Source organism: Leptonotus elevatus, chromosome 5, assembly GCF_054856555.1.
Source record: "Leptonotus elevatus isolate MCC_2025b chromosome 5, RoL_Lele_1.0, whole genome shotgun sequence".
Taxonomy (NCBI): Eukaryota; Metazoa; Chordata; class Actinopteri; order Syngnathiformes; family Syngnathidae; genus Leptonotus; species Leptonotus elevatus.
In genome coordinates, this window is record NC_141243.1 from 9284535 (window position 1) to 9310402 (window position 25868).

Genomic DNA, 25868 nt, shown 5'->3' on the forward strand with positions numbered 1-25868 from the left:
TTTATGTCCTCTGATTGGCTGCTCAGAGCAAAACTCGTTACAGCCAAGTTTGACTGTATGATGCATTGGAATTAAATGTTTTGCTTGTGTTATGTTATTAGCTAGATATAGATTCTAAACTGCTTTATGTGTTGTATAAGATACATTTATGTGCTGTAGTATTGCATTTTTGTATAGTATTGATTTTTTTCTATCATTGCAACTTTACAGTGGTGGTACTAAAAGGTGGATTAAGTCGGGTGAAACTGCACCAAATGCTCGGATGCCAAATTTCTTTATTTTATGTTTTGCAATACTGGCAACTGGCAGTAATGATGTATTGCTTCTCCAATCTCCACAAAAAAGCATTTTCTCTCATGTAATTAATTTAATAATATATTTTTGTGCAACGCGGACAAAGAAATGGACAAAAACACAATATCGTATTGCACTGATAGTTTATTATTCATAACATTCTGCATTAATAAACAATCTGCTGAGTTGATGCATTCTCAATGTATTTTGTTAGCAGTTGAATCTACTGCTTAAATTTGAAAATGAAATGCAAATGAGTTTTAAGACCATAAAAAAATAATTTAATCAATTTATGAAATGTGAAAAGTGTTATATTAAAAAACTAAAGTTGTAACAGTATGAGAAGATAATACAGTATAACCTTACAAGAATAAAGATTTAATCTTACAATAATAAAGTCATAATTTTACGAGAATAAATCATAACCTTATGAGGTTGAAGTGGTAAAAGTAAGAGAAAAATGTAATTTCAATATAATTTTTTTTGCAAGAATAAAGTCATATTATGAATAACTCATAATTTACCTATATCTGATTTAATACATAATATTATACTTTATAAAACATACAAGCATGACAAAATTAAATGATTACAGAATTTCACACTTGTCACAAGTATCACACTTTCTCCTTCAATGTACATTGTGCTGCTCCCTCTGCTGTGCGCGCCTCGGCCATCAGGGGGCAGTATAAGACTAATACATGGATGTGCATACATACAGTATGTTCAGCTCCTTCCTCGGCTTCTCAGTATAGCAGTAATATTAGTCGTTCTTCACAGAGGATAAAGAATATATGCCTATGAGTATTGTTACACTGTCTACGTGTGTTCCTGCACCATTTGGGTTGAAATATCTATCACTTAAAGAGTCATAAAACTGCACCTATCTATGCTAATCATTAGCACGTAAACGCAGCTTTCTATTGCATGTTAGCATTGAGCTAGCGGGATCTTTCTTTAAATTAAGCAGCTGTTTGGTTGTTTCAACTAAAGGCACCACTGACTAACTTGTTTTCTCATAATCATATGAATTTATTCTCAAGACTTATGTCTCGTAAATGTATTTATTCCTCATCATTTTATTTTTTTCCCTTTCTTTTCACTGTGGCCTTAGCATTTTTTGTGGAAAACAAACCACAACACAATTAGAAATAAGCTTATCTGAAGATGTGTGCTTTTTTTTTTGCAGACATTATCACGTCAGCTGCTTTTTTTTTTTTTTACCATCTAAAATTATAAACATGTTGCCACATACTGTATACTGTAAATCCAATGACTTTTTTCCTTTTTTGGTACACATACAACTGAAGTCTTCCAGTTTATTCGGTCACTCGTTCATTTCAGTCGTTCTCTGCAAATAAGTAAAATAAAAAAGGACTGCATTATGTTTAAATACATATATCTGAGCATGTTACGAGTTCCATGTATATAATTTACGGCCAAATTACCTCTCAGTTTATTTATTTCCGGACTAACATCTCGATACACAGCGGCCAGCAGCTCCTCCTTTGACTTCAATCCATCCAAAAATACTGCAAGAGAAACACAAATGAAGTGTGAATGTATGAATGTCCTAAAAAAAAAAAAAAAGAAGACGTAAAAAAAACAACAACAACACATCAGTTGAAACATCAACATCTGAGTTATTTACACTTGAGGAAATTATGTAATTGTCTACTAGTGACTTGGTCACGTACTAATTTGTTCTGTCTCCTCACTAACGTGATAATTTAGTGCACTAGTAAAACAACAAGTTACTAGTTAGGCAAAACTGTACACCAAATGACAATTGCTCCCTACTAAGTATTTATTACTAGCAAAAATGTTAACTGGTGGAATTTTACAATGTAATTAGCCGTAGCATGCTAGTCACTGCTAAGTCGAGTAATGCATAGAAATGTCATACAGTAGTGGAAAAAACATCACTAGTAAGACATTCTACTAGTGCAATCAACTGACTTCCTAGTAAGGACAAAGCGTGTACTAGTAAATGCAATTCAGATAAGTATTTTAATAGGTGGTGTAAAAAGTGTAAAGATCTACTGTTTAAACACACAAAATGCTAATGCTTTTATGCTAATAAAAGGGTGAAAATATCATCCTTCACCCTGAAAAAAAAAAAAGGAAAACATGAACCCAATATTTGACTCATTAAAATGAAGTTATAACATTGCACCAATTCCCGTTGCCGTGCTCTCCATCTCCTGGCGGTTCCTCAGGTACATGGGCCATACGTGTCCGTCAAAGTAGCCTGGTGGGTCGGGCGGCTCGTACACCCTCAAACTGTTCGTTCCACACAAGTAGCGTCGACGTGTTTAACTTTACATGTTGTTCAAAATGTCAAATAAGAAAAGAATATGGAGAAGAAGAAAAAAAAAGCACTTACCTTCGTCTCTCCTTGCAGATGTCATACGGTATTTCCAAGAAGTACCTTTTGTTCATGAGCTCATTCAAAGGTCTGCAAACAAAAGTTTGAGTGTTGATTTCTGCAATTAACAAGGAGTTGAACGGCAAAAGTCACAACAGTTGGGCCAAGGTTATTATAGTTAACAAAAACTAACAACATCATTTTAACTTAAAATAACAACAAAACAAACATGAGAGTGCTTTAAAAAAAAGAAAAAGATAACTGACACTAAATTTTACATTTATAAATCTAAGTAATTATAGTTATAGCAAAAAACGTTGTTCGTTTTCAACTTATTTATTATTTATTTATTTCATACATGAGCTTTCAGGATTAATTTTAAATGCATTTATTCTGTATTACTAAAACTAAATCAAAACATTAAAAAAAATAAAAATTAATGAAAATAAACAAAACTAAATAAAACTAACAGAAAGTTTAGATAAGGTGAATTTAACTTCCCACTGTAAACTAGAACGCATTTAAAGCCGATCCTAAAATTTCACCCGAAACACGAATATTTTGTAAATAGTCATTCATTGCCGTCTTTGTTAACCTGTGATTAAATATCAGGAAACCTTCCACGATGAGCATGAACACGCGGTCGGCTGATGATGTCACACTCTCGGCAGTCTGATCCACTTCCTTCAAGAAAGCTTGCGGGTCTGTTCGCCAGGCGTTGACCTGGCTCATCATGTCGCCCATGAGGAGAGCATCCAGTGCTAGATGTGTCACACGGTAACACATTCGGAATGTTTTAGCATTTTTAGGGCCGCCTGCTCTGAGAGCAGTGAAATCTCTCAATGTGGAACCTGAATTTCGTAACAAAATATGTCTCACATCCCAGCAAATTTCCTTTTGTTAGTGTACTCATCTCAATTGATGCCATATAAAGGCATATAACTCTTAAAAGGGAAATATTATGGGATGGTAACTACACATATTTGTGCTTGGTGATGTCCATGTGCTATACACAGTATAAAGCATCAACATAATGTGAAAGATTAGCTGCATGTTTTACTTTCTTTTTTTCCATACTTTTATTTACTAGAAACATTTCCTGTACAGTTAAATAAAGGTATTCATTATTAAAGATTTGACCCCAAGCCATCTACTTTCATTATTTATAATGGGAACATCCTTACTATCATACTGCTTGAAGCCATTACTGTCCACTGGCACCACAGAATCATCCTGGATGAAAACAGCGTATCAAGTTGGAGAACCCATATTTTTCATAAATGTAGTATTTCTACCCTAGGAGTTTATAGAGACTGAAATTGTCACTGATAGGATTTCGGCTCCCCACCGCTGAATGATCGTACCTCGAAAAAGGAATCCTGTGCAATGATACAGCTGTTGGGTATCTTCTCCTTTAAACTTCTGGAAAGCGTGGTTTTCCCTCCATTGGTCATTCTAAAAGAAGAACATCACAAAACATGTTGAGCACTTTTTTTTTTAAATGTACAAAAGAGCGGGTGCACATTTTCCCTAAATTTCAATTATCACGGAATTACTGTAATTTTTTTTTGCTTCAGTTCAAATGGATATTGTACTGCTCCTTCTGGTATGCACGTCTTGGCCACCTGGAGGCAGTATAATACATGAAGCCGGCCGGCATAATCTCCTCCATAAACTGTAATATTAGTCTTTACTCTAAGAGGATCAAGACTATATATGCCTGTGAGTATTGTTATATTTTCTGTCTATCTGGCTCTCTGGAGTGGCTGTTCAGCAATTAGTGTAAAATTAACCAGCCAAATAAATCTTTTATCTGCCTATTTCTTTTATTGCCTATTGCTAGATACACACAGTTTCGTGAAGGAACTGCTGCCTCAGGCTATTTTCCACCACACTATGAGTCCGGGATCAGCTTCTGCTAGTAGAAACAAGCAGCCGGTGTAACATACAGATGGCTGTTGAGATCCAACAGGTGGGGAATACTGCTGCTGACTAATTTCAGCAAGTCAAGTAGTATGTGTCAAGTGGGTATAATTATTTACCCTTATGAGAAAAGCATACCACAGACAGGTTATTAAGTCACCCGGGAACTGTTTTAAATGATTATCAATTAACAAAAATATAAAATATGTCCTCCTTGAAAGTTTGCACAAAACACTTGTTTAGCTGCTACGCATCCCACCACGGGTTTGTCACGTGCTGCACCCATTTCACTCTTTGCGATTGTCACTTGCCTTAAGACTCGCCAACATTCTCAATTTGTATTTTCATCATTTGTTTGTGTTTCCTGCAAACGTTGCCATCTTTATTGCATCCACCAATATGAACATTGTGCAGGAAAATGCACTTTATGAAAAAAATGGTCGCACTTACCCACCCACTCCCACAATTAGTGTTTTCACATCCGCTTGCGAAAGTCGCTGCTCGGGGATTTTAGCCTGGTAACAGGTAAATAAACAGCTCATATCCTAAGAACTATGCACGATTTGCAACGCTGCATGAATAACCGAGGTAACGTGCGTCGCTCGAGGTTTCGAACTGTAGTCATACTTCGAACTTGTACTTATTCATAACTTCCGGCTTCCGACGCTCTCGATTGGCTGGCTTTGCGTGACGTCCTCCGGGGAAAAGAGTAAAAAGAAAAACACACACAAAAAACATGTACATTAATTAAGTAATGAATTAATTACTTCTCCGAAATGTAAATGTAAACAAAAATTACATGAAAAAAGAGAATAAAAACAATTACAAAAATATTGCATTGCATTACCATAAAAACACAAGTATAATAAATAAATACGTTCTAAGAATTTTTTTTTAATACACTTCTTATCCCTAAGAATATATATCAAGAAGGCCTATATATGTATAAAAAAGCTACATTTATGAAGATAAAAATGCTCTTTTTTGACGTTTGATACAGGTCAAATGAATATATATATATATATATATATATATATATATATATATATATAATTATTATTATTGTGGCTGTGCGTTGCAGTGGTGTAGCCCTGCATTGCAGCATATCCATTAAGCTTCAAATGTTTGAAGCTATTTATACTGCATATTTTCAAATTACTAATACTCAAAATGATTGTATTTGTCAAAGTAGTTTGTGCACACAGTTCTTGTATTAAATGTCGTTGTATTATATCTTAATTCAGTTGGTTTCTGAAAGCAATGCATCTGGTTTGTCCATTGTTTTTGCTGTAATGCTATCTATCTATTAAACGAATATCTATTATATTATCAAACTCAAATTCCAAACACTGATATAGTGAGAACATAGAAGCATAATAAAACAGGTAAATCCCTATAAAATCAAGTGAAATGAAAACTAAATAATGTTATTAATTTCAACCAATTAAAAAACAAGCAAGTCCAACATTACTATACTTTTTTGCGCATGCGCATGGCAGCACTTCCGCGTCGCCAGAGGCAGCCTCGACTTCCTCAAAGGGAGTGACACCGAAGTGCTGTCCACCTCAGCGAACTTTTCACTTCGCTTCCAAACGCGGCTTTGGGCTTGCGTTTGACTTTCACCCTCGCCAATGTCCAAACCTCCTCCCAAGCCGGCCAAGCCAGGTAAGAGCAACTTTACGTTGCACCTCTCGAGTTACATTTCCCCGAAATTAGTTTAGACACCTTGCTAGCGCGTTTCGACGGACGCGTGGACGTTATGGGACATTCATGGGCTGTTTTGCGTCTCTACCTAAAATAAAGATGTAAAGTATGATTGTGGGTAGTGAAGGAAGGACGTAAAACGGACGGAGGTAGTGATGCAGCTTTGGAAACAGTCAACTGGCCTCTGACTTCCCTATTTGCACCAATCCTGTAGGTGAGTGTGTTGCGTTTAAGGTCACAGGTTAAAAACAGATGACAACCATGAGCGTCACTTCTTCCCAATCGTCTCTGTACCGAGTGCAAACAACGGCTTTCAAATGTATGCGCGTAATTCCACTTTCCAAACCGCTTATCCCCATATTTTAACTAATATAAACGTTTACTGATATGTCCTACTGACGCGTTATGTGCCGTTTATCCCCCTTTTGCGCATGCGCAATGGTGGGATCAAATCATATTGACGTTAGGATTGCGTTCCAGACTGCCTGGAATTCGGAAACTGTGCATAGACAAACAATAAACACAACAGACAGCTGCAATAATGTAGCAGAAGTGGGAGTAAGTCACATGTGCAAGTCATATTTTTAACTTTAAGTTTACTTCAGCAAAAATTCAAGTAAAGCAAGTCAAGTCATCACTTGGGTCAAAAGCAAGCCATGCAATCTTGTTCGGTGGACATTATATTTTCAAATGAGCCATTTTGCACTCCGCGTCAGTTGTGTGTTAGTAATCTGTATTACTGATTCACAGTCATATTTTTAATGGTCTCTAATCTCTATCCAGCGTTCGTATTGTCTTTTACCTTATTATCTTCTCATGTAAACACATCACTAACATAGTGAATGTACACCTATCTCCGTGTTAAAGTAAGCCATCGTTGTGTTCCATAATAGTTGTAGGAACTCCAACTTGGAGCAACATTTCAATGCACTTTTCCTAGGTGTACTGTAAAATGGAAATTCTAAGTTTTCTGGAATGCAGCAAAAGATGCAGACTGCTATTTTTAAGGCTGTCCCAAATCAATCTGCCCACAGCTGAGCGGTTAAGGTTGGGACGTGAGTCATTTGACTGGACTTGGCAATTTTAGATCCTAGGGACTTTTTATCTGATTATTGCATTCATTGATTCTAGAAATATTCGAGAGGGAGTGACTTGCCTTGAAACTCTGCATTTTTAAGGTATTTTTTGTGGCTTTTCTTTTTTCTTTTTAAAGAAAAGTTATTTATGTGTCGTGCCTGTAAACTTGGAGACCCACTGCTATGCTATGACATGGCCACCTCATGTAACTCATTCAAGAATTACATTTTTGATTAAATTAGGAAAAAGAGGATGTCAACATGCAATGTATGCACCTCAGAAATAAGACACACAATAGCTTAGTTTTTGCTAAGTTTAATTTAACTAACCGATTTCCGGTCAAACGGGAAACTTTACATTGATTGTGTGTTTAATTGAGAAAAGTAATTGACAATAGAGGGTCTGGTTATGGGCCAATTCAAAACGATGTGGTTGTAAATGTGTTCACTCCCAGCTCCGCTTTGCAGATGTTACTTTGAACACATTAACAGAACAGATCAAAAGAAATGGAATGACATGAATACGGTAAGTTAGTTGTCCCCCATAGTCCATCTCGGTAATGTCATCAAAAGCCCATCCTTATCATAAATCGAATCACTGCCTTATAATGTGTTAAGTTGGGACTACTTTACAAAAAATAAGCAAACGCGCGTAGCGAAGAGTGCTCATGTTACATTATCGGCTTTGTAGTTGAGAGGGAATCATTTATTTGGATGGGCACCGATGGAAAAATGCCTCCATGAAGTCATCTGAATGTGGAATTGCATGTGTGTGTGGGGGGGGGGGGTGGTTCGGAGCCTTGCTTGAGGATGATCACTTGGAATGTGACGTGACTGACGCATGATCATAAAGAAGCAAACAATCTTCTCCATTCATAATGCACCGTAGCTCCCTTCACAATTGGCACTTTACATGCCAGGAGGTGCAGAGATTTATTTCCTGTTGTTGCACATGTTTGAAGTGTAGCTCTTAATAGATGAGAGAAGAAAGATGGGAAGTCTCCTCTGAGTAGTAGGAGGGCGCGTAGATCATAGATGAAAGAAGGGGTGACACATGAAGAATGCACCGCATATGTTGCTTTTTCCATTGGTAGTGCCCTGAAACAGATAAGTGTTTTTTTTTTTCAGTTTAAATGTCATGCTTGATGATTTTACACCACTGCAACTACAATGTTAAATAGATATCTCTCCATCTTTCTAAATGCAGAGTCTTTCCAAAGACCCAATTAACTCATTCACTGCCATTGACGGCTTTAGACGTCAAAAATTCATTTGAACAATTTCTGTTAGTTAAATTTTTTCCCACTTTTAACAAGAGTATGAAGACCTAGAAAAAAGTTGTTATTGTACATTTAATACAGATATAAAATTTGTGATTAATCGTGAGTTAACTATTGAAGTAATGTGATTAATTAAAATTAAACATTTTAATCGCCTGATGAGCTAATTTATAATCGTTTTTAAAATGATCTTTTTTCAAACAAAGAAAATATTATTACAATTAGGGCTTCAGGAAATATATATATTTTTAAATTGTAATTAATTGCATGACTTCAATAGTTAACTCATGATTAATGACAAATTTTATATCTGGTCTAAATGTACAATATATTTTTTTCATACTCTTGTTAACAAAAGTGGAAAAACATGTTAAACTAATAGAAATAGTTCAAATAAATTTTTGACGTCTATAGCCGTCAATGGCAGTGAATGAGTTCATATCAACTCAACGTTAACTACCATGTGCACCCCTAAAAGACATAGAAATAAATTTAAAAAAAGTATATTTTGAGGAAAAAAAGACTCCAAAGCTGCGTTCAATACGTACGCCAAATTGAGACTCATTTGGGTGTCGGGCATAAACCACGAGAGCTCCAGCAAACTTGAGCACACACGGCGCACATTTACGTTTAGAACTGCGTGATGGGGCCTGTGGTGTGTGTTGGGAGACGTGGACATGACCGGGCCTGTGGAGTGTGCCGAAGAAGTGAACAGAGCTTGTGTGTGTGAGCCACTCACCCAGCTTGAAACACTGCTGCAGTTGTCATCTTAAACACACACAGAAAAAATACACACACAGAGCAGCATGTCAACTTTTCTATTAGTTGCAGGCGAAGTTATGTGAGCTCTTGCGTAATATATGCATGCCAGTGTCATCGAAAGGCATTCCACTCGTGCAGCTAGCACCCAAGGCCGACTAGTAGGTGTGTATACCTGGAGAATTGAGATTGTTTGGCTGACCTAAGGGAAGCCCTCCTAGTCAAGCCCCTTGAGGGTTTTTTGGCATGTCTCTCTCTCTCTCTTTTTTTTTTTAACCTAATGTGTTGCATGCGTTTGTGTTGTGTTCATATCTGTTTTTGAAACTTTATGCCTCAAAATAAATGCAAATTAAATCAAAATGATCATTAACTCATGCACTGCCATTGACAGCAATAGACGTCAAAAACTAATTTGAACTATTTCTATTAGTTAAACTTTTTTCCATTTTTGTTAACAAGATTATGAAAGCCTAGATTTTTTTTGGTACATTTAGAACAGATATAAAATTTGTGGTGAAGTCATGCGATTAATTACGATTCCAAATTTTAATCACCGGATGCCCCTAATTTTTTATAGTCTTTTCTTTAAAAAAAAAAGAAAAGAAGAAGAAAAAAAAGATTATAAAAAAAAAAATTAAGAAAAGATTATAAAAAATTAGGGGCATTCGGTGATTAAAATTTGTAATCGTAATTAATCGCATGACTTCACTAGTTAACTCACGATTAATTACAAATTTTATATCTGTTCTAATACAATAAAAAATAATTCTAGGTATTCATACTCTTGTTAACAAAAGTGGGAAACATTTTTAACTAATAGAAACAGTTCAAATTTAATTTTTTACGTCGATGGCAGTGAACGAGTTAAAATAGTTGTCTATTAGTGTGTTAAGAATGTGTCCTTGTGTATCTGGCTGCATGTCAGCCTTTCTGTGTGTATGTGTGCCATCCTCTAACTTGTGCTTCCACATTGCAGTGAGTCCTTAATTAGCCAAATTAGCCATAACCCACAACCCACAACCCACACAAGTGTGCACCTTTTGTTGTTATGCTTAATCTGAAGCCTTCCGTTGTTTTGCTTGTAGGCCAAGTCAAGGTGTTCAGAGCCGAGTTCACCTTTGACCCCAGAACGGTAAGTACATTTGTTTCTGAGCACATACGATCTGCACCCTCCGAATACTTTTGTGACGAAAGATGGATTGTTTTATTTTGGAGTGTAGCTGATTTGGCTTGGCAAGTGGTACTGATTGATTAAAAATGCAATTTGCTGATTTTATATTAGCCAGTAGAGAAGAAAAAAAATGAAGAAATTCAATACAGTAGAACCACTGAAGTAGAAGTCGTTCAACAGTTGAAATTGGCCTGTTCTACTATTTTTTTTGCATTTGAGCCACTGTTTAGCCTGCCATTGCAAACATGAGTAGAGCTTTATGTTACCATAGCAACCAGGCCAGAGCTAGATGGTTGCTCGTGGCTAACAGAAACCCCGGGGGGAAAGCAAGCACTCATTAAAACAGTAGGGATGCTCAATAAGACTTTTTTTTCAGACTGATACCAGTACTCGACTCTCACCACTAGTACTTTTACTACATAACAAAAAATACTATGACGGATACATTTAAAGAAATGTTTCTTTAAAATGAACGGAATTTTTGGTTTATTCTAATTTCTGATCATAAAATGCCCAAAAGAGAGTACCGATACCTTTTAAATAATGCTGGGTATCTGCCTGATACTGTTACCTTGTATTTGTACTCACCCATCCCGAACACAAACTATTTGATTTTCACTCATGGTGGCACCACTTAATCACCAAACACCCAATTTAGAGCTTCTTTTTTTTATGGGTGGGGGGGCTTGTTCTAAAAGATGGCCCAGTTTGACCCTGGGCTGGATTATTTTCTATAGAGAAAAAATCTGAGAGGTCCCGGATTGTGTTAGAATTTCCGCTATATTGAAATTGCTGAAAAGTCAGGAAATGCATTCAGGCCCCAAGAAACAAACTGCTCGTTGAACTGTGGCATTGTTGTTGTTACATGTTGCAGCCCGATGAGCTTTACTTTGAAGAAGGAGACATCCTCTACATCTCTGACACGGTAAGACTAACCTATGCTATGTAATGTATATTACATTACATTTCCCTCTGAGAGCCACATAAAGAAAAATCATTGTCATTAAACATGGCATCTATCAAGCAAATATACATTGTTGATATGCAGAATTTTTTAGGATTTTGGGTCGGCATCCCACTAGAATGGATCCACCATTGCTGCATAAAAAAAAGACCATACTCTTCCTCATACAGCAGGATGTGGTTTTTCCTCAACATGTTCCTGTCGTCCTCAGAGTGACAGCAACTGGTGGAAAGGAACATGCCGGGGGAGGACGGGCCTTATTCCGCGCAACTATGGTAAGTGGAGAAGGACATTAAAAAGTCTTCTATCCGCGAACCTTAAGTCAAAACACTTGTCGTCCCTTTTAGTGACGGAGCAGGCCGAGTCCATCGACCACCCGATGCACGAAGCGGCCAAACGAGGTGCGACGACCGCTGAGCGACCGCGTTGGTTTCCGTGTTTTTATATATTGTAACTGCGTGTACTTCATTCGCGCAGGGAATCTTTCCTGGCTGAGGGAATGTGTGGAGAACAGGGTGGGAATCAACGGCTTGGACAAGGCGGGCAACACTGCCCTCTACTGGGGATGTCACGGAGGACATAAAGGTACAGTGATAGGGATCCAGCCATTGTAGTTGTTTAATATATACACTGCCTATTAGCGCAATGTTGCCTTAAATGTTTAAAAGTTGCCGGAGTGCCGTCCAGTTCACCGGAAGTGAGTCTCTAAAAGTTATTTGTGTCGCGCTTCCTGTCTTGACTGCGACATAATGAATAATTTCGCTCGGTCATCCCTGCGAGTTGTTTTGATTCTCTTGTTGTTCCTCTTAGACGTAGTGGAGCTTCTGCTCAGCCAGTGCAGCGTGGAACTTAACCAGCAGGTGGGGACAAGTGAGGAACAATTTGGGAATGGAAAATTCCAAGTGCATTGACGTGAAGATTTGTCTTGTAGAATAAGCTCGGGGACACGGCTCTGCACGCTGCCGCCTGGAAGGGTTATTCTGACATTGTGGCCATGTTGCTGAACAAGGGTGAGTATTTCTGTGTTGGGTTAAGGTTAAGGCATTTATTTGTCCAAATGCATTTTTCACATCTTAAACATTTCTTGACACTAGTATATATGCGACGTCGCTAGTCTAAACATGACATTCTGATTAACATTGCATTTGTAGAATAGGAGTTATGAAGCAAAATTCAGCCATTTTTGTGTCTATCTCAGGGGGCGGCCATTTTGCCACATGCTGTGGACTGAAGATGACATCGCAGTTGCTCATGGCTCAGGCAACGACCAATCACAGCTCACCTGTTTTCTGAAGCTGAGCTGTGATTGGTTGTTACCCGAGTAACTGTAATGTCATTTTCACGCCACCGCATGTGGCAAAATGGCCGCCCCCTGAGATGGATAAAAATGGCTGGATTTTGCTGCTTAACTCTTATTCCACTAATACCGTGCAATTGGTCGTGCATAAAACGAATTATTGTCAATTTTGTTTTTGTTTTACACCCACAAGTCATGACAATGAAATAGATATGCAGTATATATCACAAATAGAATTCATTCATCTTTACAGATGTCGCCCAATGTCTGCTCTGTAGATGGTGCGCGTCAAGGTGTGTTTTCTTGTGTCGTTCAGATGCGCGGACAGACATCCGGAACAACGAGAACAAGCTGGCGCTTGAGATGGCCACCAATGCGCAGTGTGCCACGTTGCTCAAGAGGAAGCTGGCCAGCAGTAAGTACACAGCCACCATGTTGCCTTTGTCCAAATAAACCCTTGAAAAAAAGAAGACGGAAACACCCTTTGTTCCTTTTTTTTCCCTCAGCTATCACCCGCTCGCACAGCAACGCTGAGGAGTATTTGGACGACGAGGACTCGGACTGAGGATGAGGAGCCCGCAGAGGTTTGATCGGCGACGAAATGAAAAAAAAACAAAACCAGACCTTGTGGTCTTCCCCCGTGGTTGTTACTGTAACTCTATTCTGAATCAAGCCCTCAGCATCACAACAGTGCAAATTGAAACCTGAAGACAATGAATTGTCGCTTAGTGTTGTTGCACAAAAGGGACCAAAAAAACGCAGAAACACGTTGATTCCATACAACTGCTGATGGTGTTTGTAGACTTTGGTTTGTGTGCATGAGCACAGGTTTGTCTTGTATTTGCTCCAAGTCAAATTAAGAAAAGTGTGTAATTCCGCACATTCCTAAATATCATCTAAATAAGTGTAGCAATTGTTCTTTCCATTTGCAAATGGCTCCCTAAAGTCAAAAATGAAATGACTGTTTTGTTGCTTTTTGAACAAACACTTTTTTGTTTGCCACTTTAAAATGCAAGACAGAATGATACAGATTGAAAATACTCTGAAATTCCACCACAAAGCAAAGTGTTGCTGCTTTAAGACGAATGTCCGAGGAAAAAAACAAAAGTGCCTTTTGTATGTGGAACAGGCCGAGTGTCTTGTTGGTGGCCATGAATTGTCTTTTCTTACGAAACACAAACTTTATTTCTATCTGCAATTAAAAGAGTTTTAACTTAAAACATTGTTGGCGTTTCAATTTAGTCTACTGCATGTTTTAACTTCATCAAACAGCTTTGGTGTACATGCAAACTGAAAAGAAAAAAGGGTGAAATTACAAAAAGTTATAACAGGAAATTTGTAATTTTAGTGCCTGACTTGTGAATAGGTCGTAAGTTGCAAATATCGAGAGAAAAGTTGCAATATTGCAATTAAAAAAAGTCACACTATCAAGTGAAGTTGTGATACTCTATGGAATAAGAGGAAAAAGTCGTATCACGTGAGAGGGTTGCGGCAAAAGGCGAACCTTGAACCTTGCAGGGCACATATAGGGACAATTTAACTCGTTCACTGCCAGCCATTAAAAAAAAAAATCCAAATTTTCAATACCCACACGATATTATGTTCAATAATTATATATAAACCGAATCTGTTAAATGACAAATATAGACTCTCCTTTCTGACGTTCTTTTACAATCGACAGTAGAAAAATGTAGATTGCACAAAATGCAGCCGTTAGTCCCATGGACTCTCAAACTGTTTACTTTGTATCAAATGGGGCAAAAATTTTAATTGACAAGTATATTTGTCAAAGGCAGTGAAAATGACCATTTGCACACCGCAACTGACTGCCAAATGACAAAGAAGTCATGTTCAAATAAAGATGAAAAGCTGCAATTTTACACGAAGAGTTATCACAACAATGTGTATAAATATGGAAGACATATGATTATGAGAATGTTGTAATGTTATGGGGAAAGTCTGGTTAAAGTAGTTATGAGAGAAAAGGTGTATTGTGTGGAAAAGTAATTTTACAAAAAGTTATATTACAGAAAAAAATTCAGTCCATTTTGGTCACAAGAGAAATTACAAGAAAAACAATACGGGATGAAATAGAACTTCAAGTTGGCCCTTAAAAGTAGCATTAAAGACTGAAGACGAAAGCTCTTGAAAAGTCTTTTTATTACAAAGTCAGCAAGTTGAAGACATTCCAGAGAAGGCAGAAAGACATGTAGACTTCCATGATGGATTCATGCTACATCAGCTGACATTGATAACCACTTTTGGTGAAAGATCATTTTGAATCACGTGATCAACAGAAAAGGCTCATTTTGTAATGCAGTTTCAGTTACAACCCCCTCCCCCCTCAATGATTGTACTTTAAGTCATTTGAAAATAAGAACAACAAATTCCAATTTGTGGAATGATTTCATTTTTGGGTAAACAACAAAATGATTGAACAATTTTGCACTCATAAGAGAAGTCTGCAAGGCACGTTTGCTTGTGCAAAAAGGCCTTCAAAACCTTTCTATTCTGGTTGTCATGGAGATTTAAAGGGAGTCACATTTGTGAAAAATCCCCCAAAATGACCGCTCACAATATGAAATGAACTAACCGAGGACAAAAAAAAAAAAGGGACTCCCAAGTCTTAAGCATTTTACAAAGGTAAGGTTTCAGTAACACTTGTTGATGTAAACAATTTCCTTTTTGACTAAAAGTAGTGTATAGTGACCACTTCATCCTTCACTTTATCTGAGCATATCCAAAAATATTTGACAAGCTTTCACAACAACAAATGATAGGAAAAGGAAAATATCATTGAAATGGTTGCAGAGGAATTATCCCATAAAGATTTTTCCCCCTTCCTGGAACAAAGTCATGGAGCAAGAGACAAAAACAACAAAGCTGTGAATAATAAGAGGATGTGCAGAATTCTGCTGGCTCAGCCCGTCACCATGGAAACGCCACACCGGCTCACTGCTGATGTATTTCATCAGTGTGTGATTTGCTGATATGGACATGTCCATAACATGGAATCGTGTCCATTTGGGTCATACAAGTACATAACCTACCATATATGGGCATAACTCCATATATTAGGAACATGACCATATATGGACATGACCATATCTGGACATGAATACACTAAGTACATTAGCACATGGGCTTGGACATAAGCTACACAGTACGGGCATTTCACATGGACACGACCATATTTGGGCAAGACAACTCATGGACGTGACTGCAATATTTATACTAGGTAATGCATCTACTATATATGGTCATGATTCCATTTAATGGACATTAGCACATAGGCATGACCATATATGGACAATCCTACATACAGACATGACCATTTCAACATTATTCCATAGTATGGGCATAACTCCATATTCTGTACATGACCATATATGGACATTAGCACACGGGCTTGAACATATAGTTTAGGCAGGGTAAAACTACATTATATGTGCATTAGGACATGGATCTACCATTTATGGTCATGACTCAATGTGATGGACATTATTAGTACGTACATGATCATATATGGGCATGATCGTTTAGACATTATTCCATAGTATGGACATTAGGACACGGACATGACTCGAATGTGCATTAGCATACAGCCCTATCATGGACACGACACACAAACATTAGCACATGAGTGTGACCATATATGAAACTGACTACAGTGTGTGGATATTAGCACATAGCAATATATGAATGTGGTCATTACTCCATGGTGATCTCATCCAATATTTCTGCAACAAAAAAAAAACGGTCATGGATGGGGGCTTTTATTGCTTACTGAAGATTGGCGGTTATTGGGGGGGACAGGCCTTCATTTTTAACAAAGGCAATTTCCGGGTCGTATTAAATAATACTACTGGTGTATAGTCAAGAGACTTGATTGCTGCTGTTTTGTTTAAAAACAGTTCAAATGGGTGTGAATGATAGCATGAGCTGAGAAGGGAGGCTTTATTTGTTTTAAGTGTAAACGAACCTGGCGACTAATTGGTGCATGGCGTCTTACAGAAGTGACCTCTCGATGAAGAAATATGGTTTATGGAATATTTGTTTCTTTTGCAGTCAGTCAAGCAGCGTGACACGCAACTCAAAACACTTCCACTGAAACAAATCGCATAAAAAAAAGGAGCCAATGTTTAAGGCTGGATCATGACTTTACCAACATGAATCTTTGAAGGATAAGTAAGTGCGAGTGTGACACAGTAAAGGGAAGCGGAGGAGGAAGATCAAGATGCTGTCGGCAGCTCAAGTAGGCAAGATTTTGTGAAAAAAAAAGGATTTGCTGGGAGGCGGAAGAGCCTTCATGGTTCAGGTCTGCTTGGATTTTATTCCAAGTGTGTCTTTGCAGCTTTAAGAGAGGGAGTCACATAAACATGTTTACTTGGGGGGGAGAACGACTGTAGGCCTAAAAAGTATAGCGTGCTGAAAATCAGATTTCTTCTCTTTAAAGCCTGCTCGCAGGCTACCAAAAATATGAATATAAATAAAGGAACTTATTCTTTAAATAAATAAAACAGTTTGGAAATTTAAAAGAAATTAAATCATTGGGATAAAACAAATGACTACAAGCTGTGGATAAAAATTTCCCTCCAAGAAAATAATTTCTCACACTGAATTGACTGTCATCTTTTTTTTCCAAAATGAAAATAGTCTTTTTCTTTGCAAGTACCAATGAGTTTTTTTTGTTTGTTTGTTTTTACAGCTGTACAATAGGCCTTGCAAGTGAATCCACGGGAAGAAAAAGCAGTTTTTTTTTTTTTTTTAGCCTGGTTAAAAAAAATCAATATAAAAACGATATAAAGACGTTCGCTAGTGAGACTCTTCCAGATTTGTCCTCTCTTCAATGGCCTGTTTCACAATTTCGGCCAACTTCAAGCGATCCACCTTATCACAGAATGCGCGACCTGCAACACAAAACAACAAATAAGACTTGGCTGCTACCCGAGTTGCTACGAAGAAGAATGGGCGGAACTGCCTAAAGAGAAGTATGCCAAGCTTGTGGCATCGTATTCAGAAAGATTTGAGGCTAGCCAGTGAGTGTATTTACTGCCAAAGGGGTAACAACAAAAGGTTTAAACAAAGGCTGGTAATACTGATGTAAATGTGAAAATGAGTTTTTATTTTTGAATATATTTCCAAAAAGTTGTTTTTATGTTGTCATTATGGGGTGTCATGTGCCATGCGAAAATCGGTTCAGCTTCATGCTAACAAACGAGGCAAAATATCATAGATAGGCTAATGCATAGCATCGGTGCCAGTTATATACACACACACACACACAATATAAGAGCAGTGAAAACGGATGGTAACCCCCCCCCCCCCTCGTCATATACGGGATCTCTCACATTTCGAAAAATCGGTTAAGAATAGCGCCCAACCAATTTTGAATTTTTTATGCTGATGCCAATTTCAATATTTGGCAAAATAAAATACAAATACGGAGATTAATCCATTTCATTAAAACAACTTCATTGTTGGTCCCTTAACATTTAAAACAAAGATATGAATTACAGGCGGAACATCATTTTTATAATATTCTTTAAAATATATATATATTTTTTTTAACAATAGAGAGATAAACAGCAGTTGTTGTTCAGGAGGATGTTTGAATACCATAATTGGTCCTGTATAATAAATCAGCCCAAAAAACGGACCGATTTTGAAAGAGCTCATAATTCTAATTAAGATGTTAAAATTTCGCTCAAAGCTAAAAAGTCCAGCCGCAGCATCCTCACCCAAAAACAAAAAGTGAAAACTGACCGTCCCAACTGAGCCCCTGCAGGCCGTCTCTTAGCAGTTTACAGTCCCTGTTGAACCTCCAGGCTTCATACATCACCACGTTCAGCTTCTCGTCCTCGTTCTCTCCTTAACACAAACGATTGAAATTCAATAATTAGACATTTCACCCCCAGATTTGTTTCTCTGTGTGTGTGTGTGTGTCTTAAGTTTCCTGACCAGCCTGTGGAAGAATACACTGCGCAATGACATCGCGTAGTTTCTCCAGCGCTACGTTGGAGTCCTCGCCTCCGTTCTCTGGGTCGTGAATGAAGAAACCGTCACTGGGCTTGGGGCTGGGATAACGACAGCAACGGCACATGCTGTTCAGACATGCCGCACCTCCCTCTAAACTTTCACACCCGTGGGTTAACAATTCAATTTGAGGACAGGAACGAAGTATTATGCGGGAGTTGTTACGCGGCAAAAAAAAGTGTGGAGGATAAAAATAATACTGTTCCATGCACGGTCATTTTAAAAGTTGATCTGAATCAAATTCGACTCAAATCATCAGCGCCTCCATAATAGTGCTTTTTCCCATTTACTTCTTCTCCCTCCAATTGCAAAATACTCGTAACATTGTTTAGTATTACAAAAATGGATTTGCACAAATAATATGTTGCAAAAACCTTCCGAAAAGGTCATTTCGGTAACACAAAAAGTGAGCAAACAGACCCGAGCAGTTTCCTCTTCCTGAGGATTGGATTGTTGACGGAGTTGAGCGGCTTCAGGCTGATGTTCAGATCCTGAATCCTCATGTTGGCCAACTGCTCCGCATGAGCCTGCTGGATGCCGGCCACCACCGCCTGTCGTCACAATGCAGTAGATTTGTTGAAAACAACTCCCAACTGCGGGGCGACTTCTGGTCCGCTCCCCCCCCGCCGCCCACCTTGTCCATCATCATCTGGGCGGAGGGCAGCACGTTGTCCAGGGCCTCGGTGCAGTTGAGCCACGGGTGAGACAGGACTCCCTCGATGGTCAGCCTCTCCTCTGGCTTCACTTTCAGCAGCCTGGGAGGGAGCACAACGAGAAGGGCGGCGTGGTTGGCGACTCAACTTTAAAAACGTTTTCAGTTGGAGCGTTCCGTAGACTAAAATACAATGTAGACAAATTTTGCACAATGATAGCAAATTATTATTATTATTTTTTTTACTAAACCTACTTGCGCACGATGTCCTTCGCCATCTCTGAGATCTGACTCCACTCGTCTTCGGGGAAGTCAAAGCTGCCCATCATGATCTTCTTCCTCATGTCCTTGGGAATGGTGCGACTGTGATGCTTGGAGTAAAACGGAGGATAGCCGCACAGCATCACGTAGATGATGACGCCCAGAGACCACAAGTCACAGCTCTGGAAAAAAAAAAAAAGACAATCAGAGTTTGTTTATTAAGGATTTACAGTGCCTTTGCCGTTCGGTTAGGGGGGGGGGGTCCGAGTCTGACCTTGTTGTAGGTGTAAGGAGTGGGTGAGGTAGGTATGATTCCAGACTTTTCCTTCTGGTGTCTTCTTTGAGCCTCAAGTACCTGCACAGCAACAAGCGAGTTTCGGTTTAGTGTCTCTTCTAGGGATAATCGGCCTGGAGGATTATCAGTGCCGATATTGGGCATTTTGATGAATATCGGTATCTGCCTTTTTTCAAAATCTGATGGCCGATAAACGGTAAATCTAAAACCATTTTAATCTCAGGGAACTATTTAGTTAACTTTATAAGAGCAGCTGCTCCCCCTAGGAACCTTCTGAACCTTTTGTTTTTGTTGAAATTGAAACTCATTCACTGCCATTGACGACTATAGACGTCAAAAATTCATTTGAACTATTTCTATTAGTTTAACTTTTTTTTCCCATTTTCGTTAACAAGAGTATGAAAACCTATTTTTTTTTGTACACTTAGAACAGATATAAAACATTTTATTAATCGTGAGTTAACTAATAAAATCATGCGATTAATTACGATTACAAATTTTAATCGCTTGATGCCCCTAATTTTTTTATCTTTTCTTTAAAAAATAAATATATAAAAAATAAAATAAAAAATATATATTTTTTTTAATTGACGCCAATATATTTCCCCCCTTTTTACTAAAAATTTACATCGGCTTCAAATATCGGTTATCGGCCTCCTTGACTACTAATAATCAGCATTGGTATTGGCCCTGAAAAAAACATATCTGTCTATCTCAAGTCTCTTCTATTTTACGGGTTTTCTGTTTGTTTTCTTACCTGAGGCGCTACATAGTAGGGAGTGAACTGGGGTGTCATCAAGTCCCCCTGGTCGATTTTGGCAAAGCCGAAGTCGCACAGTTTCACGGGAGCATCCTGAGGGAAACGAGGTCAAAATCAACAACCACTGTAAAGCTATAACAAAAAAACATGAAGTTAAGAGCACGTGCGCCAAATTCCTCTAATTACCAGAGAGTTATCCTTGAAGAGCAAGTTCTCTGGCTTCAGGTCTCGATGTGCAATATTTAAAGAGTGACAGTGTTCCAAGGCTTGACTGATCTGCGGGAGTGATGTCACACGTTTACGCGTGTGTCCAAACAACTGCTAATGGCCATATGGCGCGCTGATCGAGTGCGACATCAGCTGCTGAATCCAAGCGGGGAGCTGCTAACAAGGCTGCTAGACGCGCTGTTAGTCATGCGACAATTCAGGCTTAACACTCCTAAACGTACTTCCAGACGACGCTGGTTAGAAATCACGAGGAGGTTTTTGATTGCCTACCTGCTTTGTGACCTCGCTGGCCATCTTTTCAGTAAAGTGCCTGTGCTGACTGATTCTGTGGAACAGTTCGCCGCCTTCCATCATCTCCATGACGATCAGAAGCCGGGCTCTGCCAAATGAAACATTTTTTTATTTTATTTTTTAAAAGAAGAAGAAAACATGCTAGAAGAAACGGACAAAGTTACCTCGGGCTGGACTCGTGTGGGAACTGGACACTGTTGGCGTACACCTCCAAGATTTGCACCATGTTTGGGTGGTTGGCGCACATCATATGGAGTCGCACCTGCAGGCAGAGACGCTGAGAGGGTGAACCGAGATATAGAAAGGGACCATTGTACAATCTTTTTTTTTTCTTGCTAGATTTGTTTTGGTAACTTTTTAACTGATTCACAGCCAGTTATTTTCACTCAAAAAATTAAAGTCTCTTCTTTGATCAGGGAAAATAAAGTATATTTCTATCTGTTTCAGTTTTGCAGCAATTAGCATTAGAATATAGCTATGTTTCATCATTATTCACAAATCTATTTAGAATTGAGAGTAATTGAGTTTTTTTTTCAACATGGTCCTGGTTCATTTCCTCTGCTCTTCAGCCACCTGCTGGTCGTTTGTGTAATAACTACCATTTGTTCAACCATTCTTTGCAGTTGAAAGGCTGCATCAAAGCCTTCAGGATGCTCCCAAAACAAAACAAAACAAAACATAAAAACGTATAAAACCGTCTTTGGGATACACAAAAACGTTTACAATTTAAAAACGTATATATACGTTTTTGGGATCAATGAGTAAAGAAACACATCAGTGCACATTAGTGTAGTGTTAATAACTTTCATACCTGTTCATTCACACGAACATCTGTGATATTTTAAGTATTAAGGGGGTAAAACATCCATTATCGAAAGCGTCTGTCCTCATATTGCATAAATTACTCGATATAATCTTTTTAATTTCTTATTGCATAAAATGAATGGGTGAGTTAAAAAAAAAAATAATAAAATAAATAAAAAGGAGTATGTTGTTAGTATTTTTTCCCCACAGCGCACATTTTGAGAACATGCTGTGCTTCTATAAAAAAAAACAAAAGCTCTTGATTTAACTGAGGTGATGTTCTGTTCATATTTTCCCAGCTGTCAGGAGCGCTTGCACGCTGGCGCGGAGGAGCACCTCAACGCTTTTGTTTATAAGAATGTTACATCCTCACTAACAGCAGAAGCGCGAATGTGAGACTTACCCACACAAAATACAAACAAATCAAGCGCTGCAAACCACAAGCAAGGGATCGTCTAACCTCATTTCTGGCCTTGGGGCGATCAATGAGGATCTTCAGGGCCAAGCGTTCCTGTGTCGACTTCTTCAAGCAAACTCTTAACGGGGGCGAAACAAGACGGCGTTACAACTTAACTCCGGCCGCGGTCACTTGAAGTGCAGCGGGGCCCAAGTTCACATTGTTTTGGTTTTGATGGGTTTGCGATTTCGTTATGCAAATATTATTGCAGCTTAAATGTTGATCTGCTGCAGATTTAAAGAGACAAAAAGCCGTCACTTGATCGCGTCGACATCCGTTTGCTTGCCTAATCGTCTGTCATATAGGAAACATCAAATATCGCCTCCCATTCTGTAAAACTCAAAAGCATCAGCCATCGGTGACCGTTCAGGTTTCCTTCGGAACGTTTCGCTTCGACTAAAGTTCACCAGCTGGAGGGCAACGGTGACTCGTGGAGCAGATGGGGTTCAGGTGAATAACATCAATGCGTGTTTGGGCTGCGTTCGAAAAGTGCAGCAGGACTATTAGGCACAATATGGAGTGACTCAGATGTGTTCCAACGGAGACAAGTGCAGTCTGACTCATTCAGTTCCGAAGTAATGTCCATACGTCAGACAAATGTGTGTTGGCCTTCTTACGTTTTGAGAACATAACAACCCACATTGTGCAATTACAGCTTTTTAGTGGTACAGTACTGTACATGCTGTTCACTACTGAATGGAGTTCGCGGGAAAACAATGACAACTTTGAATATCGTATTTCAGAGGTATTCAACCAAAATTGACAGAGGTTCGTTCAGTTTGCAAAAAACTAAGGGCTGTGTACCGCTCGGTATTCGAATTTGATTTTTTAATAACGCTGTATTTTCAAGTTGCCTCAGTTGGTCAAGAACCCGAGTCCAGACTCACCTGACGGGTCCACTGATGCCAGCGCCGAGCTTTTGCGTCCAGTTGATGTTGTATTCCTCTAGAATGGATGCCTCCTGCGATTAAAGTAAAGATATTCATCAAAAGACAGCCACGCAACAGACACAATTTGTTCTGCAAGCAGATTTTAAGATGACTCGAGCAGTCAACCAAACACAGGCGATTGTTTAGCAAGTTATCCAGCGGGCTTTGTCAACGGTGTTCTAGTTCCCAGGGGCGGGACCGACCCAGTCAACCCACCATTAAGCACATTCTGACCCCGTTGTGAAAGCAGAGGCCCCGGGGGCACTTGAGATCCCATTTTACTGCTGACTTGGATGCCAGGCTGGTGACACATGGAAGGTAGCAGGCCAGGAAGGAAACCCAACAGGCAGGTGTTGTACTTAACGCGAACAAGCAAGACTCTTGAAGACGGGGATTGGAATTTGGAAATAAAGTGAAATCTGTGGCAGCGTGGCGAGTTTCTTTGGATGTTGTCATGCTATTCATTCATTATATAGTCCTGCTCACCATGATTGAAATTGATGTTTAATTATTGTATTGATTTTATGATACCCAGCAGCAGTAAATTCAATTTCTGGTTGCATGGGTATCATGATATTTTCTCTCTGTTGTCAGACTCGTTACTATTCCTTTCCATGTTCATTAAATTGTAGTCTCACAAGATTTGTTAGTTAGAAGTAGAACTCAAGTTTTTTTTAAACACTTATAGCATACTTATCCAGAACAATTTGGTTGAATTCTGAATTCATGCAACTTTTGGAAGTACTCTGCAACCACTTAAATCAGGAACAAAACTTACTTTATTATACCAGAAGCAAATTTGCTTTGAACGCTACAATATTGTCGTATTTGCAAATCTGTTTAAAAACAATATTTTTTTGGACAAATGCTCGCTTTTGCTTTTTCTCATGCAGCCTAAACTTTGTTCGTAACGTCATATTTTCTAGGTACATACCGTGAAACGCGCATGTGGTTGTAACAGAGATAGGGTGCGTTCCGACTTACGTACACGTTCAGGTAACGTCTCATGTCAGAGGACACCCCCGTACATGCCAAATAACAGGGTTCGTTCCCCAAAAGTTACCTTGATGAAGTTATCTGCGCTGTTATCTTCCGACATGATGATCCACTTGGCACAGGTGTTGTCCACGTAAGGTCTCACGCAGTTGACAGTGGAATCAAAGACTTTATGCTTGACCTTTAAACAAGCCTTGCTCCTGTATCCCTTATCTGGACCAGGGCTCGTTGTATGACTACTAACGACAGGGCATGGGGACAAAGTAACGCACGACCACCACCCTCACCCCCACCACCTTCCGGCTTGCGCGATGCGGCGTCAAGTCAGCCCAACCCGGCTCACCACCTCGCGGACCGGCTCGCTCTTCCTGTCGCCTTGGATCCACCGTAGTGACCATGTAGAGTGCCAAACACCGAGCGAGGTCACAATAAAAGCCGCAAACGGCAACAACAACAAAAAAATGTAGCGGACGAGTCCACCGCTTATGCGGGGGTCCGCGGGACAAGGGTGTATTTTTAGTGACTCTTGGGAACTGCTAGCACTAGCACGCGAGCTAGCATATAGACTAATGACATCCCATTCGGGTGGACGAATACACTACGATCGCGTGGATTTGAATCGAAAACAGACTCTACCCTCACCTTAAGCCTGCATGAACGCTTGCCGCTATGAACATTCCTGAAAGAATAAATCCCCGAGCAGCTTTATGTGTCGAGCTCAAGCTTAGCTAACAAGCTAGCGAGTTGGCTCAGACGACAAGTTAAGTTTGCCGCTTTTAGAAAGCGAAATCCACATTAACATCCTTCTACCGGGGACGCCAATTGACCGCTGGTTGTTGTCCGCTGAATGGATTGCCTCGGAGGGTGGAAACCGCAAAGAGTCTGAGAAAAGTACCCCAGGACACGCACGCACCTATTATGCTAATCATGTAGCAACTTGTCACAGGGGGTACATCTCGATTGGCGTAAGGTACACAATAGTAGGTAAACCATATTGCCTGATCAAAATGTTTTAATGACAGACCACATTCAAAACGTACACTATAAAATTTGTTTTTGAAAAACATATTTAAGGTTTATCAAATATGCTAAAAATATAAACACATTGATGGTTTAAACGTGGTTAAAAAAATCTCAAAACGTAGGTTCAATTTCTTATTGTTTTGTTTGCTACGAACGAATACATGTATACAAAATAACATCTAAAAAATAAATTGGACGGTGATTTAAAGTAAACATGGCAGCGTTCACTTAAATGGTGCGTTTACATTATTCACTATTTCCTACGATTGTCCACGCGAGGGAGACACGATACAGTAGCAA

At 39.0% G+C, this 25868-nt stretch overlaps 3 protein-coding genes across 5 annotated transcripts; 1 reads left to right on the top strand and 2 right to left on the bottom strand.

Annotated features, from left to right (window-relative positions):
* Positions 1 to 443: 443 nt before the first annotated feature.
* On the bottom strand, positions 444 to 5237 carry nmrk1 (nicotinamide riboside kinase 1). Of its 2 annotated transcripts, none has more exons than XM_086074987.1 (8): positions 5036 to 5237; positions 4027 to 4117; positions 3847 to 3895; positions 3258 to 3423; positions 2681 to 2752; positions 2471 to 2577; positions 1743 to 1826; positions 444 to 1671 (listed from the first exon to the last, which is right to left on the bottom strand). In XM_086074987.1, exons 1-8 carry the CDS (start codon positions 5125 to 5127, stop codon positions 1622 to 1624), a joined length of 711 nt encoding a protein of 236 aa, XP_085931113.1. In that variant the 5' UTR covers positions 5128 to 5237; the 3' UTR covers positions 444 to 1621. The 2 variants fall into 2 exon arrangements, with proteins under 2 accessions (XP_085931113.1, XP_085931114.1); XM_086074988.1 differs by having other exon boundaries at positions 446 to 1645.
* An 857-nt stretch (positions 5238 to 6094) lies between these two features.
* Positions 6095 to 14056, top strand: ostf1 (osteoclast stimulating factor 1). Its single transcript, XM_086077246.1, has 10 exons — positions 6095 to 6250; positions 10490 to 10536; positions 11450 to 11500; positions 11751 to 11814; positions 11887 to 11940; positions 12017 to 12124; positions 12350 to 12399; positions 12471 to 12549; positions 13153 to 13251; positions 13343 to 14056. Exons 1-10 carry the CDS (start codon positions 6217 to 6219, stop codon positions 13399 to 13401), a joined length of 645 nt encoding a protein of 214 aa, XP_085933372.1. The 5' UTR covers positions 6095 to 6216; the 3' UTR covers positions 13402 to 14056.
* A 923-nt stretch (positions 14057 to 14979) lies between these two features.
* On the bottom strand, positions 14980 to 25651 carry mapkapk5 (MAPK activated protein kinase 5). Of its 2 annotated transcripts, XM_086075414.1 has the most exons (14): positions 24613 to 25651; positions 23508 to 23581; positions 22624 to 22699; positions 21524 to 21621; positions 21339 to 21447; positions 21027 to 21116; positions 20838 to 20933; positions 20060 to 20140; positions 19780 to 19967; positions 19507 to 19627; positions 19293 to 19423; positions 18798 to 18913; positions 18603 to 18707; positions 14980 to 17746 (listed from the first exon to the last, which is right to left on the bottom strand). In XM_086075414.1, exons 1-14 carry the CDS (start codon positions 24646 to 24648, stop codon positions 17652 to 17654), a joined length of 1416 nt encoding a protein of 471 aa, XP_085931540.1. In that variant the 5' UTR covers positions 24649 to 25651; the 3' UTR covers positions 14980 to 17651. The 2 variants fall into 2 exon arrangements, with proteins under 2 accessions (XP_085931540.1, XP_085931541.1); XM_086075415.1 differs by lacking the exon at positions 22624 to 22699 and having other exon boundaries at positions 24613 to 25648.
* Positions 25652 to 25868: the final 217 nt, after the last annotated feature.

Bases quoted from the DNA above. Each gene is read 5' to 3' on its own strand.
- nmrk1 (XM_086074987.1), bottom strand. From the start codon at position 5,127: ATGAGCTGTTTATTTACCTGTTACCAGGCTAAAATCCCCGAGCAGCGA. The intron at 2,578-2,680 runs GTAAGTGCTTTT...TGGAACGAACAG, and splicing joins ATCTGCAAGGAGAGACGAAG to TTTGAGGGTGTACGAGCCGC. The intron at 1,827-2,470 runs GTGCAATGTTAT...TTTCTCTTGCAG, and splicing joins GAGCACGGCAACGGGAATTG to TATTTTTGGATGGATTGAAG.
- mapkapk5 (XM_086075414.1), bottom strand. From the start codon at position 24,648: ATGTCGGAAGATAACAGCGCAGATAACTTCATCAAG. The intron at 21,622-22,623 runs GTTAGACGATCC...CTCTGCCTGCAG, and splicing joins GCCCCAAGGCCAGAAATGAG to GTGCGACTCCATATGATGTG. The intron at 21,117-21,338 runs GTAGGCAATCAA...TCACTCCCGCAG, and splicing joins CCAGCGAGGTCACAAAGCAG to ATCAGTCAAGCCTTGGAACA.
- ostf1 (XM_086077246.1), top strand. From the start codon at position 6,217: ATGTCCAAACCTCCTCCCAAGCCGGCCAAGCCAG. The intron at 11,941-12,016 runs GTGCGACGACCG...TCATTCGCGCAG, and splicing joins GCACGAAGCGGCCAAACGAG to GGAATCTTTCCTGGCTGAGG. The intron at 12,125-12,349 runs GTACAGTGATAG...TGTTCCTCTTAG, and splicing joins ATGTCACGGAGGACATAAAG to ACGTAGTGGAGCTTCTGCTC.